The 22,042-nt window shown below is 38.1% G+C and overlaps 1 protein-coding gene across 3 annotated transcripts in view; it reads left to right on the top strand.

Annotated features, from left to right (window-relative positions):
• The window catches only part of LAMA2 (laminin subunit alpha 2), a 531,387-nt gene that overhangs the window by 164,724 nt on the left and 344,621 nt on the right, over positions 1-22,042 (top strand). For all 3 annotated transcript variants that reach the window (XM_037045779.1, XM_037045780.1, XM_037045778.1), the window contains exon 4: positions 2,041-2,283. In XM_037045779.1, coding sequence (XP_036901674.1) covers positions 2,041-2,283 — 243 coding nt within the window. The remainder of the gene's footprint in view (positions 1-2,040; positions 2,284-22,042) is intronic.

Raw genomic sequence — 22,042 nt, 5'->3', positions numbered from 1 at the left:
CTCAGTACTCATTTGCTTTCATTTTTCCTGTATTTTAAAAGGAAATTTTAAGAACTAAGACATTTATGTTAATAAATGAATATGGCACAATATGGGATAAAAAGTAAAAGCTCTTCTCCTTCTCTCTTTGATTCCTTATTCTAAACCCCCCTAGGTAACAAACTTAAGATGCCATGTATATCTTTGCCCAAAAGGTCTAAGCGTATTTAAATATTTATATGCACAAACACAGGTATGTGTGCCTGTCTGCAGTTTTACTTCTCCGTATACCTCATGTACAGATGCATGGTATTTCCCACACAGAGTGATATTCAGCAAACAGAACAAGGTCCAGACCAATTGGAATAGATGTCTTGGCTTTTCTTTGCTCTGCTGTGGTTAACCAGATGGTCTCAGGGGCGGGAAGACGTTTGGGAGTTTTGGGCCACAGCAATTCGCCAACAAGTACAGAAGTATTTCAGTATGTTAACCACAATTTATCCACAGCTGTTCCTAAAAAGCAGCTTTCAGCCCTACTTTCAATCATTTGCTAGCTCGTGGTTTTTCCCTAATGGTGCATAAGTGTGCTGGCCTTCTAGCAAAGGTCTCACAAGACCTCGGACCATTTCAAAGGACCTGCATCGAAGCCATGTGTATTGCCCCTTCTGTACCAACATTTCATATTTCTAAATGCAGTCTCTTAGAGTTCACCATAAATATTGCTTATGTCTTCATTAAAGTCCCGTGTCAAAACTATAAAACTGATAAAGCTTATTTCTAGAGCATCTCTTTCAGGATTATCTTTTCGGCCCAGCAGACCCCTTAGTGACACTGTTTACTGGGTCTGCCCTCCCGTTGTACCCTTCCAGCGGCTGCGCTCCGCCAGAGCTTAGCCCTGCTAAGCTCCCCACTCCCCATCTCAGAGCATAAACGTGTCATGTTGCTTTGTTACTAGTATATTTTTATGTCTCATTATTGCAATGTATTACCATCCCACAAGTAATGGGACTGTACGTTAAATTAGTTTGTATGTATCTTTCCACCTAAACTATTGCAGATAAATGTTAATATGTACACTGACTTTTTGACTTTCATACTGCATTGGCAAAGCCACACATATGCATTATCACAACACATCCAGATATTTTTTTTCATTTTCAAATTTTATGTTGATTTGAAAATGGAGTGACACATTTCCCGCTGTTGTCACTCTGATGCCTTCCTCTATCCCTCTCCTTTGTGTTTACACACTTTCTATTGTACAGAAGGTACAGATAGCCTTCATTTAATATGTTCCAGTTTCCATCAGTTGTCAATTCTACTAGAATTTCTTCTCCATTATCTTCTATTTGGGGATTTAGAGGGAGTGACATTTATTATTTACTGCCAAGTCCTCTGCCAGGCACTTCGTACACATTATCTCAGTTAGCCCAAATTCCCTCTCAGTAGTATACTTATTATTGACCCTAATTTGTAGGTAAGGAAGCTAAGAGTTAGAAAAGCAAAATTAATGTGCCCGAGGTCCCATAAATGCTAAAACCACAGTTTGAATACAGGACTGTGCCTCCAAAGTTCTGTGTTGGTTTTGCTGCATCACATTAACTACCTCTAAGTGGCACTTTGCAGAGAATTAGGTAATATAAGTAAGCATATCTTCTAAACTCTCAAGCACTATTGTTCACACATGGAATTTCTTACTCATACTTTATACTCTCTAGTGCAGTAAGATGAGTAAATTAATATGTGATGGATGCTTTAGGTGATCATAATTATAATGGAACTTTAAAAATTGGGTGAAATGATGTCAGTGAGTTGTTAGAGGGTTAAAATCCAATCTTTACCTATTTCTTTCGAAGACATAGCTGTCAAAATGAAACATCCCATCTTTGCAAGTTATTAAATATGAACACATAACAGTAAAATCATCTCAGAGAAGATAAAGGGTTATGGAATAAAATCTGAAATAATATCCATTGTAGCATTAAGCCTTACACTTGATATAAAATCATGAGAATGCTTTGGGGTTCAAAGTTATACATTGCCGTTGTCCCTCTTACCCAGGTGTTCCAGATTGCATATGTGATTGTGAAAGCAGCGAACTCTCCTCGGCCTGGAAACTGGATCCTGGAACGCTCACTGGACGATGTTGAATACAAGCCCTGGCAATATCATGCCGTGACAGACACCGAGTGCCTAACCCTCTACAATATTTACCCCCGCACTGGACCACCATCATATGCCAAAGACGATGAGGTCATCTGCACCTCATTTTATTCCAAGATACACCCTTTAGAGAATGGAGAGGTAAGATAAAAAAAAACTCACTACAAGTACGTTTAAGATGGACAAATAGGCTTGTCAGAAAGACTTGGATACAACAGTAATTGATGTCAGGGAGATTTTAAGATAGCATTTCACAGAAGAACATTTAAATGAGTTATTAAATAAAAAGAAAAAACCCAAGGTGATTACAATTTTCACTGCCTTCATCTAGTATGTCTCCCATCTCCAATAAAGACTGTAGAAGAGGAAATGGGTTTAAGTTGTGAAATCAATGATTAATTTCACATATAAAGAGACTTTTCTGACAAGGAGGATGGCTAATGATTGAAGAAGCATTGAGACCCTAAAGGAAGTCTTAGTTCTTTGTCTACACTCCTCTGAAAGTGGGGACAAAAGGGTGAATTTGGAAAGAAATAAAATTTACACCAAGGATCTAAATGAAAGGGAATTCGATTTTTTGCTATCACCACATATGAGGCATCTTTACTTTGGTCTGGCTGTGCGCTGAATCCTAACCAGGAGACCACCAGGGATGGTCAGGCTGTGCTTATTACCTATTGAATGGATGCTTAATTCAAAAGGTTTCTACTTCTCTGTAGCATCTTTTATCCTGGGGTTAAGAATTTCAGATTCATGGCTTTATGACAAGATCAACACCATGTATTTCCTGTTACCAGCCACTTTATTTTGAGCCACTCTGTGCAGCAGGTTGCCTCCTATAAGTGAGAAACAATAATATTAGTTCTTACTCCATATAATTTGGCAGAAGAATAAATGGATTATTATATTTAAAGCATTGCAGCAGGGCTGACATATACACCAAGAGGTCTGTAAGCATTAACAATCTGGGTTGTTGTTGCTGAAATAATAATAACTATGATGTAGTTGTTATTATTATTATTAATTTCCTTTCAAATACCCAAACCTTAGCTAAGTGACTCTTGGACCCTGAATCCCTCTCCCTCAGTGTATGTGACCTAGCTCCTTTTGTCCTACCTGCTTATGTACAGCTCTCTTTTTATTCATATCTGATATTCTCTTCTCAACGATCTGTATACCTGAAGCATCATTTTTACATTCACATTTTTCAGAAAGCCCATACTCATATTCCATCGTGCCCAGCTTGGCCAATTCAAGGTTATCTCCTTAAACACTTCCAGGAGAAATTTAGATTTTTGACATAAACCTATCACACTGTCTTTTGACACTATTATTCTATGAATGTATATCAGTGCATCACTGTATTTCAAATTGCATGTTCAGAAATATCACTTTTGGAGAAAAAGATTCCAAATGGTGCTCTCAGCAGAGATCTCAATCTGCCAAATGACAGGGAGTCAAATGCAGTGCAGCAAACAGCTGTTCGGCCCACAGTGCCTGGAGACACTGAATCCTGGCCAGATTGGCCTGAGGATAAGGGAGTAGGGATGGAGTGCAGACAGAATATATTTGAGTTGAATTTTTATTACTTTCCCTCTGGATCTAGTGTTTACTCAGGACCAATAATTATATAATTTTATAAGGCTTTCCTCTACCTTCTAAAGGTCCAATTCAGAAGTTGGTTGAATAATGTAAAATAATATATGATAGACATGTAACATACAAGTTACATGCATATCCCCAATATCCCCAAATCATTGCTTCTATGTTGATAGTGGTTCTCCATCCTTTTAGACCATAGCAGCCTGTCAACATGGAAAAAACAGACATGTTGTCTGTTTATTTAACCGGCTATATTGTTTTCACTCTTTCAAAGTCACCAAAAATATTCGTCAACAGTGACTCTTAAGAATAAGTTATTTAGCTTTTCTTGTGACATGTTTTTATATCTATTTTTTCTCATAGGAAGGTAAATGAGGTTATAAACAAAAATTAACTGAAAATATTTGAAGCAAAATGACAGTATTTAAAAGAGAGAATTAAATTCTGACCTCTCCTGGGCTGTCTGCCTCATTCTACATGACTGACACTGTACAACATGTTACTTTGTGAATAAGTGGGTCCAGGGAGGGTACGTGGTGCTCGCCCAGGTACCCAATGAGCTGGGAACAACACTGAGCTGAGTGCCTGGTTCCCTTGACTCCCAAGTCCACGGTTCTTTCATACTTTAGTGAAGATTGGAAGTTGATTGTAAATAGTTGGTAATTGCTAAACTCAAAACTATTTTAGAGGAAATATAGAGATGCTGAATCTAGTGTAAGTAGAAATAGTCCTAATTCTGAGATACCATGATAGAGAAGAATATCCCTAAGAATGGAAGACTGGGGTCTGGCCCTGGCTCTAACCTGCACAATCTTGCACAGGTTACCTAATCTCTCTGAGACTGAGTTCTTTTCATACATGAATTAGTCTAATATACAAACGTCCTATGTTATATTTCCTTCTAAAGTAATATAATTTTGTATATCATCTAAAATATAATATGTGGGCTGATTCTAAAATTTTTGGAGGCCCGTCTCCAATATTTCCCAGGCAAGTGGATGTAAAATTAATCTTACTATCATTAACCTTTAGCTTTAAAATAATGCACTTCTGGATATCACTTGAAATGTAATTGTTACATGCTATGTTCAAAACCTTTCATAGAAGTAACAGCCACGTAAGAGAAACACATAAACCAGTAAATGCAAAGTGATAGTATAGATGCCTCAACAGAAGTGTATACAGAAATGAGTAATCTCCTGCATGTGAGCTAAAAGAGCAGCATTTAGAAGATGACTTCTCAGAACACAAGGAAACCAGAAACAATTCATAGTATCTCTAAAGCATCAAGGCCAATATGAAAATTCATCTCCAGTGTTCAATGGGTTAAACTAAGCATGTAACAGAATTCACCTACATTATTGAAGAAACTTTTTTCATTTTTAACAGTTTTATTATATTTTTTCATTACCATTTATCCCCCATACTGTCTGCCACCTCCACCCACCCCCTTCCCCTGCAATCATCATATTGTTGTCCATGAGTTCTTTCTCTTATTGGGTATAAAAGTATAGGTTTATAGTTATTTTTTCTTTATTTTTATTGCTGACATTATTGCAGATGTCTCCATTCCCCATCCCTTTGCCCCCTCTTCCCAGCCTCCACTCCCCCTTCCACCTGGCCATCTGTACGCTTTTGTCTGTGCCTATGGGTGATACATGTGTGTTCTTTGGCTAATCCCTTCACCTTTCATCTAGTCCCACCCTCCACCTTCCCCTTTGGTAGCTGTCAGTCTGTTCCATGTGTCCATGCTTCTGTTTCTATTTTGTTCATTAGATTCCCCATATAATTGAGATCATATGATATTGTCTTTCTCTGATTGGCTTATTTCACTTAGCATAATTTCCAGGTCCATCTATGCTGTCGCAAAACATAAGAGTTCTTTTTTAATATGGCCATGTAGTATTCCATTGTGTTAATGTACCACAGCTTTTTTATCTGCTCATCTATTGATGGGTACTTGGGTTGTTTCTAAATAATGCTGCTATGAACATAGAGGTGCATATGTTCTTTCAAATTGGTGTTCTGTGATTCTTAGGCTATATTCCCTGAAGTGAGATCACTGGGTCAAAAAAACAGTTTCACTTTTAACTTTTCTGAGGAAACTCCATACTGTTTTCCAAGTGGCTGCTGGTCTGCATTCCCACCAACAGTGCCACTGGGTTCCTTTTTCTCCACATCCTCATCAGCACTTGTTGTTTGTTGACTTACTGATGGTTGCCATTCTGGAAGGTGTGAAGTGATATCTCATTGTGGTTTTAATTCACATTTCTCCAAATTTTAGTGAATTGAGCATTCTTTCATATGTCTTTTGGCCATCTGTATGTCCTCTGTAGAGAACTATCTATTTAGATCTTTTGCCCATGTTTAAATTGGATTATTTGTCTTCCTGGTGTTGAGTTGTGTAAGTTCCTCATATGTCTTGGAGATTAACTCCTTATCAGATATAAAATAATATTGGAAAAATTGGACAGATACATGCAAAAAATGAAACTCGATTACTAACTTATACCATACACAAGAATAAACCCAAAAGGAATAAGAGAACTAAGTTGGACTACTCCCCAGAAAAATTAATCCCCCAGTCCAGCATTCTGGAGTTGCACTCAAAGGAAAAAGAGAGGTTCACCCTGAGCTATGATCAAGTCTCAGGACCTGCCTGGCAAAGGAGGGGTAATGGGAGACTTTACAGGATAATAGTATGACCACTATGTTGTTATCCAGCCTGTGAACAGAAGGAGGCTTTGACCTGAAGCTTTCAAAGGGGTTCACTTGAGAAAGACAGTTTTGTACCATTATAGCCAAGAGAAGGCTCAGCAAGGACCCCTCTTTGCCTTGCTTGTAGAGAATGATGCTGAGCCCTCAAACAGAAATCACAGGGTGTGAAACAACTGACCGCAAGGGGCCTCCATCACTCTGAGGTCAGGCAAAGGAATAAAGCTTTGATGGGAACACCTACATAGTCATACCTCTCCATCACTGCTGCTGGGAGCCAACTCTGCCCAGGGCTCCTAGCAGCCCAATTGCTGCCTCTGCGGAAAGCAGTTGCCCAGACTCTATTGAGAGCTGCTAATAAGAACCGTCACTTGGGGGCACCACTGAGAACTGCGCTGCAGCTATGGGTCTTCCCAAAGTTAGCTTTACTGAGAAACCACAGAGGGCATTTGAAAGATAGCTCTTTTTAGGACCAGGGCTTTAAATTTAGTAGATTCAGGAAGGGCACAGGAAGCTGTGTGTATACTTTTATAGAGTACTCAGAGTGATTTTCATTTCTCTATCCCCAGCTTATTGTTCAGATATTTCCAGTCTTCCCAAACTTTGGGGAAGAACAGCGCATCAGTTTTTTAGAGAGAATATCAGTCATTCCAACTACTTTCAAATGAAGAAAGAGACTAACATTTTTCTGTCAAAAAAACGTGATTGGCTTTGGTGAACTGAATCTCTGGGGGGCGGGTTAGTTGAATAAATAAACTGTGAGCCTTAACTAAGTTATCTACATTATGAAGAAGTGGCTAGGAGAGGACAATCATGTTAATAATATTAACAAGGATGGGCTGTTTTGGTGGTACTGCTTTCAGAGCCCTAGAATTAAAATTGTGATACATGCTTTTTCTGTTATATGAGAGTCTCCCCTTTCTGTAACTGGGATTATTCTTTCTAATTTCTTTGGGTTGTCACTAGACTGCTAACTAAGTACTCATGGTTGCCATAGTAATTTTTGTTCAGTTTCCTCATACAGAGACTTTTAAGTTATTTACATATGATTTCCTCTCCTTCTGACCACAATCCCTCCCGTGCTCCCTGACTACCACTCAAATGGAATTTAGATTCAACTTTGATTCTGCCTCTCAAACATGGCAGACTTACATAAAATTCCCTGGAGAAACCATCATTAATTCTTAAATACACCTCTTTTTGGTAAATTTTACATAGAGCTTTGGTATTGTTTTGATTTCCTATGTGACAGAACTTTTATATATACATACAGAACATTTTTTTTCATCCTCTTTTTGTCACCTCCTATTATGGTTGGTGATCCTTAGAATTGCAAATACTGGCAAATGAGGAAATAAACACAACACATTATTGAGAAATACTTCTGAGATCCTTCTTTAATGTAATATTGTTAAGGGTATATAGCATGATTGCATGTGTGAGTTTATGTGAAAATGTGGGAATGGAAATGAGGAACTAGTCTTTCTCAATTACCCCTGGAGTTGCTCTTTTACAGAGAAGCAGCAGGGTATCACTAATTTGTATCCGTTTTGAATAGAGATTGATGGGAATAATTATCTGGGGTTTTAGACGCTCTTTCTCTATAAATAATTCTTGCATTGACCAACATGAGGCCAGTTAGTTCCAGGAACAACAGCATGAAAGTGCCTCATTACAATGAGGTTTACATGACATTTTTCAAAAAACAGAATGTGTCAACTCCAGTTGAAATGCACAGAGCACTGGATGTATTTTGGAATATACACACATAAAATCCGTGATTCATTTAAACTATTTATATTTGAAAACACACTTTTATAGCCGTGGCTGGTGTGTCTCAGTGGATTGAATGCCAGCCTGTAAAACAAGGGGCCACTGGTTCGATTCCCAGTTAGGGCACGTGTCTGCATTGCAGGCCAGGTTCCCAGCAGGAGGCATGTAAGAGGCAACCACGCATTGGTGTTTCTCCCCCTTGCTTTCTCCCTCCCCCCGTCTAAAAATAAATGAATAAAATCTTTTAAAAAATACACCTTTATAATAAAATAAAGATCAAATTAAGAAGATTCTATTCTTTTCTGTTGATCAGTTTATAGACTGCCCCCAACAATGTTGTTCCTAAGAAGTATCAGTAAATCCTTATTAAATTAATATAGTATTGCTGAAGGATTGTGCAGGGCAGAGAAACCAGAGGAGAATGGAATCTTAAGGAGATAGCACTAATAGGTAAGACCTAGTTTTCTCAGTGTTGTGGAATTGGATCTACCCAATCTGCTGAAATGGAGCAGAAGGGTAAGCTTCTGTTGAGCTGGGTACAGTAGTGCAAAGTGGTGTAGAAGGCACAGAGGTGCAGCTTGCTGTCTTGTAGGACATTGAAGTATGGTCTGCCACCGTGGGGCTTGGACAGATGAGTAAAGTAATCAATACATGCTCAGGCCAGTTTACATGACCATAATGAAGATTAAATTAGGTCATTCATGGCAATGCGTCCTTGTAACCTATACAACATGATAGCAAATTCTCTAGTTCAATGGCTAGCATTGGCATTAGCCCACCTCTCAATTGAGGATGACCGAACTGGCTTCATCAGAATTGAGGTTGGGGCACAGGAAATGGCAGAGCCCTGCCAGCATGCTTTGTGAGGTCAACCCCAGAGGAGACAGGGGTGGATAAACAGGACTGAAAGAATAAGCAAAACAAACAAAAAGCCCCAAGCTTGCTGAAGTTAAAAGGGCCAGAAGCAACAGATGAGAGAGTCTCAAGAGCTGATATGGGTTACCCTGGGGTCAGGAAGATAGTAGCCATCATAGCTATCATTTCCCTCACGCCTGTTTTGTAGCAGGCGCTACTTCAAGAGTTTACAAATATAAACACATATGTACTAATACTCGTCTCATTCTACACTTGAGGAAAAGGTTGTGCAAAGAGGTCAAATAACTTGCCCAGTGTTCCACAGCTGTGCTTGAATCCGAGCACCAGGAAGTCTCAAGGACAACAGCTTTCTGCTGTGCTTGGGGGTTTCTGGAAAATCCAATGGGCATCGTGAGCTCAGGCTGTGCTTGCCTCTGATCAACTTGTAGGGTTTAACTCTTTAATGTTTCAAGAAAAAATCATATGCATTTGTTTCTTTTTGATGGGTAAATTATTTTTTCTATAATAGAGATTTTAAAATTTTTAGTTTCTCATTTTCTTAACATCTACTTTCATGTATTTTATCTTTCTAATGGTATTTAGTTTCTGGTTTTCAGAGTGTTACCTTTTCTACATTTATATTTATTATATTTTTTTCTTTCCAAAATTTTATTCTGGTAAATAATTTATATTTCTTTCATATTGTCACATGTAGGTAGGTAGATAGATAGAAACAGGTATGGATATACAGATATACTTTTTGATTGTAGTATTAGATGGGCTTCAATTATGTTATACACTTGTCAGATTTTTTTATCTTCAAACTTTTCTCAATCTGGTTTCACTTGTTAAATAATTTTTGCTTGTGATTTTATCCACTTTGTGGTAGCTACAATTTAAGGCATTTTACATTATTTTTTATCATTCTATTTTAGCTTACTTTATACATGTATGCTTTAGCTATTACCCTGTGTGTCTTGTATGTGATTGTTTTTATTTAGTGCTGTCACTTAACTGACATGAAATGGGATTGTAGTGAACACAACAAGAATAACCACAATGAGAACAACCCAAAAGAAGAGAGGCCCTGTTTCTTTTATTCCCCAGTGTAGACAACCAGTGGCCTTTTCAGCTGTTCTTTTAATAGCTTCTCCAAAACTTAGTTTCTTTTCGGTGTCAAATCCCAAAAAACTAACAGCAACAGAAGTCTGCTGACCAATTTTTCTCAGAATTATAATATTAATTTATATGCATAAGTTTTTAAAACACTTTTTATTTTTAGTTTCTAAGCTCCAAAGACAAGTTACTCCTCTAAATTGTTACTTGGTTGAATACTGAACACATATTTTAAGCACATAAGAAAGATAGTACAAGTTTTAATCAGAGAAGAATACTCAAAACACATATCTGGTTTGATTTTAATAAGAATTACATTATAGGAGATCTACTAGGAACTATTTAAAGAGAGTTTTAGGAAAGTTTTTAAAATTTTAATTTGCATATAATATGGCACTAGCTATTGAATATAACTTCCTTCCAGGCATAGTTATGGAATGAGTTCTAGTCTGTGGGTGTTTCAGGGGTGGCCCCATATTAAGAAGGCCAGTGACAAATTAGGTAACATAAGCTTCCCCACCAGGAGCCCCTTAAGGAAATAATCCATTGAATCTGCGCATGTCATAGTCAGTTTGAGCTGTTATAACAAAAATACCATAGACTGACTTGAACAGCAAACTTTTTTTTCTCACAGTGCAGGAGATAGGAAAGTCAAGATCAGGGTGACAGTATGGTTGGGTCCTGTTTCCTCAATGGTACAGAAGGCAGAAAGAGAAACTTTTCACCAACCCTAAAGAAGGTGAAGGGATTAGCCAAAGAACATATATATGCATGTTCTTCTATATATGCATAACCTATAGACACAGGCAACAGTGTGGAGATGCCAGAGGGAAGGGGGTGTGGGGGCTGGCTGGAGGCAGGCAGAGGGGGCGGAAATGAGGAAATCTATAGTAGTGTCAGAATAAAAAGAAAGAAAAAGTGTCTCTTCTTATAAGGGCACTAATCCCATGATGAGGACCCCCCCTCGTGCATTTATCGCCCGTCACAGGTCCCATGTCCAAACACCATCACATTGTGATTAGGGTTTCAATAAATGAATTTCTGGCAACAAATGCATTCAGTCTGTAACAGTGGGTCTTACAATTAAGCAATAGGACCCTTATTGTGCTGTGTAAGCGCATTTAAAACTCCGGAACTTCTCAAGCATCATATACATGGTATAGTTTCTGACTACAAGCTTTAATGTCCCACCAAAAGCCAGATGCAAATTTCCAAATACAGTCATCTTTTTCTGAAGCCTTTAAAATTGGCAATTATATTTTCAAACATAGTTACCTATTTTATGCATGTTATAAAAGAGGTTATAGAAACTAGGTTTCAAATGACTTTTAAGACATTTATTTCTCTAAACTTTGGATAATTATATCAAATATTACATTTGGCAGAGATACAGTAATTTTAATTTTATCAAAAATAGTTAAGGAAAAGACCAGATAATTATGATTTTTGTTCCATCAAAAGTTTAAAAATTTGTTTTTAAAATTTTTTATGCTTATTTTTTCAAGTTGCTACTGTTATTATTAATTTCTTTTTTTGCTGACTGTGTTTTTTAAAATTAATTTTTTTATTTAATTATTGTTCAAATAAGTTTTCAGTTCCCCACTCCCATCCCAGCCCACCCTCCCATGCTTCCCACCTCCCATTTCCATCCCCCCCCCAGTTGTTCTCCATGTGTCCTTTATACTAGTTTCTGTGAATCCTTCCCCTTTTCCCCTGAAATTCTCTCCCCTCTCCCTTCTGGTCACTGTCAGCCTGTTCTGAATTTCAGTCTCTTTGGTCATATTTTGCTTGCTTGTTTGTTTTGCTGTTTAGATTCCTGTTAAAGGTGAGATCATGTGGTATTTGTCCTTCAACACCTGGCTTATTTCACTCAGCATAATGCTTTCTAGATCCATCCATGCTGTTGCAAAGGGTAGTAGCTCCTTCTTTCTTTCTGCTGCATAGAATTCCATTGTGTAAATGTACCATAGTTTTTTGATCCATTCATTTACTGATGGGCATCTAGGTTGCTTCCAACTCTTGGCTATTGTAAATTGTGCTGCTATGAACATTGGGGTGCATAGGTTCTTTTGGATTGGTGTTTTAGGGTTCTTAGGATATAATCCCAGCAGTGGAATTGATGGGTCAAAAGCCAAGTCCAATTTTAGTTTTCTGAGAAAATCCCATACTGTTTTCCATAGTGGTTGTACTAGTCTGCAATCCCACCAACAGTGAACTAGGGTCCTCTTTTCCCCACAGCGTCTCCAACATTTGTTGTTTGTTGCTTTGTTTATGATGGCCATTCTGACTGGTGTAAAGTGGTATCTCATTGTGTTTTTAATTTGCATCTCTCTGATAGCTATCGATATTGAGCATCTTTTCATATGGATCTTCTGTATGTCCTCCTTGGAGAAGTGTCTGTTCAAGTCCTTTGCCCATTTTTTAATTGGGTTGCTTATCTTCTTAGAGTTGAGTCGAGTAAGTTCTTTGTATATTTTGGAGATTAAACCTTTGTCTGAGGTATCATTGGCAAATATGTTTTCCCAAACAGTTGGTTCTCTTTTTATCTTAATACTATTTTTTTTAGCTGTGCAGAATCTTTTTATTTTGATGAGACCCCATTTGTTTATTCTTTCCTTTATATTCCTTGCTCTAGGGGACATATCAGTAAAAATGTTGCTGCGTGAAATATCTGAGATTTTCCTGCCAATGTTCTCTTCTAGGACTTTAATGGTTTCACGGCTTATATTCAAGTCTTTTATCCACCTTGAATTCATTTTGGTGTATGGTATAAGTTGGTGTTCAAGTTTCATTTTTTTGCATGTAGCTGTCCAGTTCTCCCAGCACCATTTGTTGAAGAGGCTATTTTTACTCCATTTTATGTCATTGCCCCCTTTGTCAAATATTAATTGACTGTAGAGAGTTAGGTTTAACTCTGGGCTCTCTGTTCTGTTCCATTGGTCCATGTGCTTGTTTTCATTCCAGTACCAGGCTGTTTTGATTACAGTGGCCTTGTAATACAGTTTGATGTCAGGTATTGTGATCCCTCCTACTTTGTTCTTCTTTCTCAAAATTGCAGCTGCTATTTGGGGTATTTTATGGTTCCATATAAATTTTTGAAATGTTTGTTCTATGTCTGTGAAATATGCCATTGGTACTTTAATAGGTATTGCATTGAATGTGTAAATTGCTTTAGGTAGTATGGACATTTTGATGATGTTAATTCTTCCAATCCATGAACATGGTATATGTTTCCATTTGTTTGTGTCCTCCTTGATTTCTTTCTTCAGTGTTGTGTAGTTTTCTTCATACAGGTCTTTTACCTCCTGGGTTAGATTTATTCCCAGATATTTTATTTTTGTTTTTGCTATATCGAATGGGATTTTTTCTTGATTTCTGCTTCTGCTGATTCATTCATAGTATATAAAAATGCCTTTGATTTTTGAATACAAAGTCAATACTTTGTATCCCGCTGTTTTGCCAAATTCATTTATTAGGTTGAGCAGTTTTGGGGTAGAGTCTATAGGATTTTTCCATATATACAATCATGTCATCTGCAAACAATGTCAGTTTTGTTTCCTCCTTTCCGATTTGGATGCCTTTTATTTCCTTTTCTTGTCTTATCACTGTGGCTAAAACTTCCAATACTATATTGAATAGAAGTGGTGAAAGTGGATAACCTTGTCTTGTTCCTGATCTTAGTGGAAAAGCTTTTAGTTTTTGCCCATTGAGTATGATGTTGGCTGTAGGTCTCTCATATATGGCCTTTATTATATTGAGGAATGCTCCCTCTCTTCCCACTTTGCTGAGTGTTTTTATCATAAATGGGTGTTGTATCTCATCAAATGCTTTTTCCGAGTCTATTGATATGATCACGTGATTTTTGTTTTTGCTTTTGTTTATGTGGTGTATTACATTTACTAATTTACGAACATTGAACCATCCTTGCATCCCTGGGATGAATGCCACTTGGTCATGGTGTATGATCTTTATAATGTGCTGTTGGATGCGATTTGCCAATATTTTATTGAAGATTTTAGCGTCTATGTTCATCAGCGATATTGGCCTGAGGCTTTCTTTCTTTGTTGTGTCTCTATCTGGTTTTGGAATTAGGATGATGCTGACTTCATAAAAAGAGTTTGGGAGTTTTCCCTCCTTTTGGATTTTTTTGAATAGTCTGTGAAGAATAGGGGTTAGCTCTTCCTTAAAAGCTTTGTAGAATTCTCCTGTGAAACCATCTGGTCCAGGGCTTTTGTGTGACGGGAGTTTTTTGGTTACTGCTTCAATTTCATCTGCTGTTATTGGTCTGTTCAGGCTTTCTACTTCTACTTCATTGAGTTTTGGAAGATTATATTTTTCTAGAAATTTATCCATTTCACCTAGGTTTTCAAATTTCTTGGCATACAGTTCTTCATAGTAATTTCTTACAATCCCTTCTATTTCTGTGGTATCAGTTGTAATCTCTCCTCTTTCATTTCTGATTGTGTTTATTAGGGTCCTCTCCTTTTCTTGAAGAGCCTACTTAAAGGCTTGTCTATTTTGTTTATCTTTTCAAAAAACCAGCTCCTAGATTCATTGATCCTTAGAATTGTGCTTTTAGTCTCTATGTCATTTAATTCTACTCTGATCTTGGTTATTTCCTTCCTTCTACTTGCTCTGGGCTGTCGTTGTTTTTGTTCTTTGAGTTCTTGGAGGCGTAGGGTTAGTTTATTTGTTTGAAATGTTTCTATCTTCTTTAGGTAGGCCTGTATTGCTATGAACTTCCCTCTCAGGACTGCCTTTTCTATGTCCCATAAGTTTTGGGTGGTTGTGAGTTCATTTTCATTTGTTTCCAGAACCTTTTTGATTTCTTCCCTAATTTCATTTTTGACCCATTCGTTGTTTAATAGCATGCCATTCAATCTCCATGATTTTGAGTGTTTGGGGTTTTTTTCCTTTGGGGTTGATTTCCAGTTTCAGTCCCTTGTGGTCAGAAGAAATGCTTGGTATGATTTCAATTTTCTTGAATTTGTTGAGGCTCGTTTTGTGCCCTATCATGTGGTCTATCTTTGAAAATGTTCCGTGTGCATTTGAAAAGAATGTGTATTTAGCTTCTTTGGGATGAAGGGTCCTCTATATATCAGTTAAGTCCATTTCATCTAGGGCATTGTTCAATGCCACAATATCTTTGTTGATATTTTGTTTGGAAAGTCTGTCCATTTTTGACAGTGGGGTATTAAAATACCCTACTGTAATTGTGTTACTCTCAATATCTTTCTTGAAATCCTCTAAGATTTTCTGTATATATTTGGGTGCTCCTGTGTTGGGTGCATATATATTTATGATGTTAATGTCTTCTTGGTGGATTCTTCCCTTGAGTATTATGAAGTGACCTTCTGGGTCTCTATGGCCCTTTTTTTGAAGTATATTTTGTCTGATATGAGTATTATTACCCTGGATTTTTTTTCCTGTCCATTTGCTTGGAAAATTTGTTTTCAGCCCTTCACTTTTAGTCTGTGATGGTCTTTTGTCCTGAGGTGGGTCTCTTGAAGGCAGCATATGTGTGGGTCATTCTTTCTTATCCATTCAGCTATTCTATATCTTTTGATTGGAGCATTTAATCCATTTACATTTAATGTTATTGGTAGGTACTTATTCATTGCCATTTTTGTACCTGTGTTCTTCTCTCTCTCTCTTTTTCTTCCTTTCCTTAAAGCAGTCCTTTTAGCAACTCTTGCAGAGCTGGTTTGGTGGAGGCCTATTCTTTTAGACTTCTTTTGTCTTGGAAGCTCTTTATTTGACTTTCTATCTTGATTGAGAGCCTTGCTGGGTAACATAGCCTTGGTTTCAGGCCTCTGGATCTCATTACTTGGAATATTTCTTGCCATTCACTTCTTGCTTGGAGTGTTTCCTTTGAGAAGTCAGTTGCCAGCCTTATTGGGGCTCCCTTGTATGTTACTTCCCTTTTTTCCCTTGCTGCCTTTAATATTCTCTCTTTATCTTGGAATTTGGCATCTTAATGATGATGTGTCTTGAAGTGGGCCTCTTTGGGTTCCTCTTGATGGGGACTCTGTGATTCCTGGATTTGTGTGACTTTTCTCTCATCAAATTAGGGAAATTTTCCGTCATTATTTTTTTAAGATTTTATTTATTTATCTTTAGAGGGGAAGGGAAGGAGAGAAGGAGAGAAATATCAATGTATGGTTGCCTCCCATGAGTCTCCCGCTGGGAACTGGCCTGCAACACAGGCATGCGCCCTGACTGGTAATCAAACCACGATTGTGTGGTTCACAGGCCCATGTTCAATCCACTGAGCTACACCAGCCAGGGCCATTATTTTTTTAAATAGGTTTTCTATCCCTTGTTCTTCTCCTTCTGTTATCCCTATTATTCGGATATTATTACGTTTCATATTGTCTTGCATTTCTCTTAATCCCTCTTCATTCTTTCAGAGCCTCTTTTCATTTTATTGCTCTTTCTGTGAGTTTTTTTCTACTTTGTCCTCCACCTCACTGATCCAGTTTTCTGCTTCATCGATTGTACTTTTGATACCTTCTACTGTGTTCTTCAGTTTGGAAATTGTATTCTTCATTTCCTCTTGTCCCTTACTGATAGTTTCTATTTCCTTTTTCATGTTCATATAGTTTGCAGTGAGTTCATTGTAGCTCCCTTGTAGTTTCTGGTAGCTCATTGTGAGCTCTTTGAACTTCCTGATAACCAGTGATCAGGGGGGACAGGGATTGAGAGGACAGGGAAACTAGTGATTGAGGGAAAAGGAAACCTGTCAAGTGATACAATATATCCAGCCAAGGAAAGGAAGACTATACAGAAAGAGAAGGAATACAGAGATACTATTAAAATAAAAGATGTAAGAATAATGACAAAATAATGAAAAAATACAAATATGTGGTAACTTGTAGTTTTTCTGTTATAGCAAAGTGAATTTTGTCTCTCTGTTTCTACTGTTGGGATGCCTCCTCTTTGAGTCCAACTCTGGTCTTTTCACCTTTCCAAGTCTTTTGCTTCACTTGTGGGGAAGAGGAGCAAAAAGAAAGAAAAAGAGGAAAAAAGGGAAAAAAAGGGCAGCAGATGGGAGGAAAAAGTGGTAGGTTTGGAAAGAAAGGAAGAAGGAATAAAACAAGAAAGAGGAGATAGGGTAAAAGTATTGAAAGATAAAAGAATAATAAAGTTAAAGGAATAAAAGATTATTTAAAAACAAACAAACAACAAAAACAAAAAAAACACACACACAAAAAAAACACCTCTTGCTGGTTTCCAGCTGGTCAAACCTTTTCTTCTGGTCACACTAGCTGCATCTGCCTGAAGGGCTATTAGTGTGACCTTCCTCCCTTCTCAGTGAACTCAGCCGGTCTCACCAATGCCCTCCCAAGATCCAGACTGGCGCTGCTCTCCAGCGCCCCACTGAGAGCAGATTTTTTCCAGGATTCACAGTCAGGGCTTGGGGTGTTGGTGTGCGTGCTCCTGCAAGGCTTCCCTGGTATCTCAGGCTTGGGCTTGGCCCTTTCCCAGTGCTATGGCAGAAGGCACAGAGCGACTTTCAGTTCTCCCAAGCTGGCAACCACAGCCTGATTCCATGGGTGATCAAAGCTCTCTGGTGTGCTTCCTAGTGCCCACTCCTCTCTCTGCCACTCCAAGCAAACCAATCTCTCCTGGAGTTTTTCAATCTGTGCCCAGCCGGGTAGGGAGGGAGCTGATGACTGGCTCTCTCCCAGGGGCCTTGCCGGCAGCCTGTGGCTCCCAGAGTCCGAGGCAGACAGCTCAGGCCCAGTGCAACGAGGAGTGAACACGTACGGGTGAATCTGGATTCTCCCAAGCCGGCAACCATAGACTGATTCCATGGGTTATCAGAGCTCTCTGGTTTGCTTCCTAATGCCCACTCCTCTCTCAGACACTATAGGCAAACTGATTTCTCCTGGCGTTTTTTCAATCTGCGCTTGGCTGGGTAGGGTAGGGAGGGTGCTGATGACTTGCTCTCTTCCAAGGTTGTTGCTGCCAGCCCTGGGCTCCCAGAGACCAAGGTGGACCGGCTGGGACCCTGGCACAGGCCTGGGGAGGGCCTGCAGCCTCTGCGCTGTTTCCTCAGACCTTGTTGACCCACAGTTGTCTCTTGTCCTCACCGTCTGGTCATTCAGTGTCTGCTATAGTTTCTGGAGTCCTACCTCCCTATGTGCTGGGTCCCTGTTGACTATCAGCTGCGCTCCTCTGCAGATCAGCCTGGTTTTTCTCTGGCGCGTGGAGGGAAGCAAAATCCTTTGTGCTACTCTGCTGCCATCTTCCGAGCTCCCCCCCCCATTATTAATTTCTATCTGAAGTAAATTAACATCATCTGTCTCATTATCAGAAAAGATAGCCTCCTATGCTCTTATTTCCTAATCTGTTAGTATCTTGGACATTTCTTCAATATTATGTCCATTTTGATCTGAATAATTTCAGTTTTTGTTTTTTAGGCTGGTTGATTTTTGTATGAAGATCACTGTGTTCACATGCTCCCCTTGGGTCAACACTAAAACCACTATTCTCTGAGGACACCTGCAAAAATGATGTAGGATTTAATGCATGGAGTCTATAGCTTACACATCTAAAAACGCTCTTCTTCCATGTGAATATTGTAGGGACGGGAACAAAAGTAAAAATAAAGATTTGGGTAAATGAAGTTCCACTTCTTATACTCACTGCAACTTGTTGTAGAGAAAGTCTACGCTCAAGGTCTGTGATCTAGGAATTTTAAATTCAGTTTTGAGGCTATCAAATCTAAAGCATACTGAGATTTCAAAATTGTGAAGCAGAAATGGTATTTGTTGTATATGGGAAGATGAAAAAGAACTATAAACATGTTGGATTTTATAAGAAACATTTGAGAGTACAGCAACTCATCCGCAGCTTTTAAAATCAAGTCTGAAATCCTAAGCAAACATCCCGGGATGGAATGGTAGGCCATGCTAGATTTGATGTTGCTTCTTTATTTTTCCCCATTACCAAAGTAGAGACTAAGCCTTTCAGTTAAGATGCAAATCTAATGGTAATAAAGAGGATTAGTAAACTAACTTGTCGTTGTTACCAATGATATTGGCAATAACCATTTTGGGTATGATGGTTCATCAGTTACAGATCACTTGTCCTACATTATTCCATGTGATCACCATCAAAATTTTGAAGATGCTTGAAACCAATCATTCTCATTTTACAGGCTGAGGCTAACTAACTTGTCTGTGGTCACAAAATGGTACATACTCAAAATTAATCTCTGGCCCATGTCCAGTTCAATTCTTAATGGCAAACTACATAACCATTTACCTGTGTAAACTGACCCCCTTAGGTCCAATCTAACATCCCTAAATGTGTGTTTACCATTGCTCATATGGGCTGTGTGACACTGTGAGGATAATTAAGTGCCACCCACCATCTCTGCTCAGGAAATTTTGAGGGTGTCAGTTAATCAGTCTCACTCAGGAAAGATAATGTACTTAGTGCCTTATTGCAGAAGTATACTTGAACGTACAACAAAGGATCTCGAGGCTATTAAGATAAGCCTCTGATCCTTAAGGAAACTCTTAAAACACTAGAGCTATCATCAAAAGTCCTTGAGTCAAGTAACCCAGGAGTAGAATGGTTATGATTACACTTTATAAGGAAACTTAAAATGGTATCAGGAGCTGCTTTACTACGTTACCTGCTATGAAATGAAAACTGAAGAAAATCTACTGCACACCATTCTAGCCTGAGTGTGTGTACTGTTTTGCACTTTGGCAGACCACCTACAGCCAAATATTTTCATTGGAAGTACGAAAATGAATGGCTTTGCTGGATTCTGCTGCCTGGGAATCACATAAGACATGCAATTTAAATCCTAATTGTGGGTAGTAAAAATCCTATGATCCCCATTTGCAAAGGAGAATGGCAACCCTGGCAAGATTACAAGTTAGAAAATTTGTTCTTTAGCTTCATTCAATAATAAGAATTATTTATTTTCTTATTCAACAGATAAATGCCTCTTAAAGCTAAGCCTACTATTAGGTTGAGCTATGTGAAATTGCCAATATTTGACTCTTTTTAGTCAATAAAAATGCAGTTACCTAGGGTTTAGATTAATATATGCCAAAGCATGAATAGAAACACTTGTAGAAATGTAAGAATTTCTAAACATAACATCACATGCACACATTATTTTAGCAAAACTGTTAAAGGGAAATCAAGTCCCTTCACTGAAACAATAATTTATAAGTATAATAATTTATACTAGTTATTTTTGTGAAGGTCTTTCATTATGTATCAATGATATGGTGAATGATAAGCTAAAAAATAAGTCATACTGCATTTGTTTCCAATTTTCAGTGATGAGGAGAAAAACAAATAGCCCTTTCTTATAAATAATTAGGCCTTATGCCCATGTGTAAGTTGAAAGTATATTGCTTACAAGTAATGAGATTGGGAACTGTGTTGTTTTGGCCCACGGAATGTAACGCGCGTGTGTGTGTGTAAATGTTACTATACAGACACATTCCAGCACCTGATCCGTGCAGCATAATTGGGGGTAGATGTTTATTGTACCCGAAGTGACAGCAGCCACCTTCTCAGGAGCATTTCAAATATTTTTAAACCTGGCGTCCCACTTACAACAGTTATCCACTAATTTTTTCAGGACAAATTACCTTATGGAAGTACTATTGGTGAAAGTTCTTCAAAATTATGTTAAGGAAAAAAGGCCTCTTTGATTTTTTTGGAAGAAAAAATTATAGGAATGATTTCATTTTGCTTTTCTTTCTTAGCTCTACATTTGTTCTTTTTATCAGCAGGTGAAAAACACTGTGCTCTTCCTTCTTACGATTTTTTGTGTTGCAGCGATTTGTCTTAGAACAAGATAAACCTTTGTGTTGAATTAGCTGCAGTAGAGCAACCCACACATTAATCACTACTAAGCAAATGCATTACCGAAAAGACAGGACATAAGAAATACAGCTGGGATACAGTCTTAGTTCAACTACCAAATGATTTGATACTATGAGTATATTTTATTGGTTTATATAGCCAGTGAGCAGTCCTCAACCTTGGCTATATTTTGCCATTAACAAATACTGATCAATGTGGCAAATATTGTCTTAGGTGTAGGAATAAAGGGCATCCTGTATTTTGGGGAGATAAGAGATGAAATAAATTGGGGAAAATGTATTGGAGTCTTAGACAAGGTAATAAAGGTATACTTAGCATAAAAAAGTGTTGGTTGCAGAGAGAGATGATGGGGGCTGGGGTGGGGAGAGAGAGGGATGGCAGTGTCTTGGGAACTGCATGGCCTGCCACATAGAAAATAAATGTGGGAGGGAATGATGGGTGATATGTTGTCTTCCCTGAAATTGCTTTGACTCACCATGATTACTTCAGCTCCTGAATATCTGAATAAATTGAGTAGGGAAGCTGTTTGTATTGAGTTGCAAAACAGTTTTAGAATAAGAAAATTCAATTTTAAGCTTACCCTTAGGAAAAAAATTTCCAAATAGCAGCCTGGGAGAAACATGTCACGGAATCAGATTTCAGGGGGGCAGAATTCTTTCCGTGGACAATAGTTATGGTTAAGTGCTGGTTAAAATAAAAGAATAAGAATGTTTATCAGCATAAGAAAAGAAAGCGTTGTTTTTGCTTTTGCTGACAAAATTTATTCTGTTTCATAATGTTTTCCAATAGGACTCACATAACAGAGTTCCTTCTTTAGCAAGAGGGACCTATTGCCAAAGTTGCAATATTTTAGCCTCTTGTTTTTTCTAGTGTTTTAATCAGTCTTTCCATTGAGAAGTTAACTGCAGAGAGAAAAGCCGAAAGCAAAGCAACTTGTTTTGTCAGCACTTACACTGTGTTGTTTGAGGGCTAT

Source organism: Sturnira hondurensis, unplaced genomic scaffold (assembly GCF_014824575.4).
Source record: "Sturnira hondurensis isolate 20B ecotype Veracruz unplaced genomic scaffold, ASM1482457v3 Scaffold0004474, whole genome shotgun sequence".
Taxonomy (NCBI): domain Eukaryota; kingdom Metazoa; phylum Chordata; class Mammalia; order Chiroptera; family Phyllostomidae; genus Sturnira; species Sturnira hondurensis.
The sequence above is the reverse complement of the archived record's forward strand: the minus strand, read 5'-3'. Positions and strand labels throughout refer to the sequence as shown.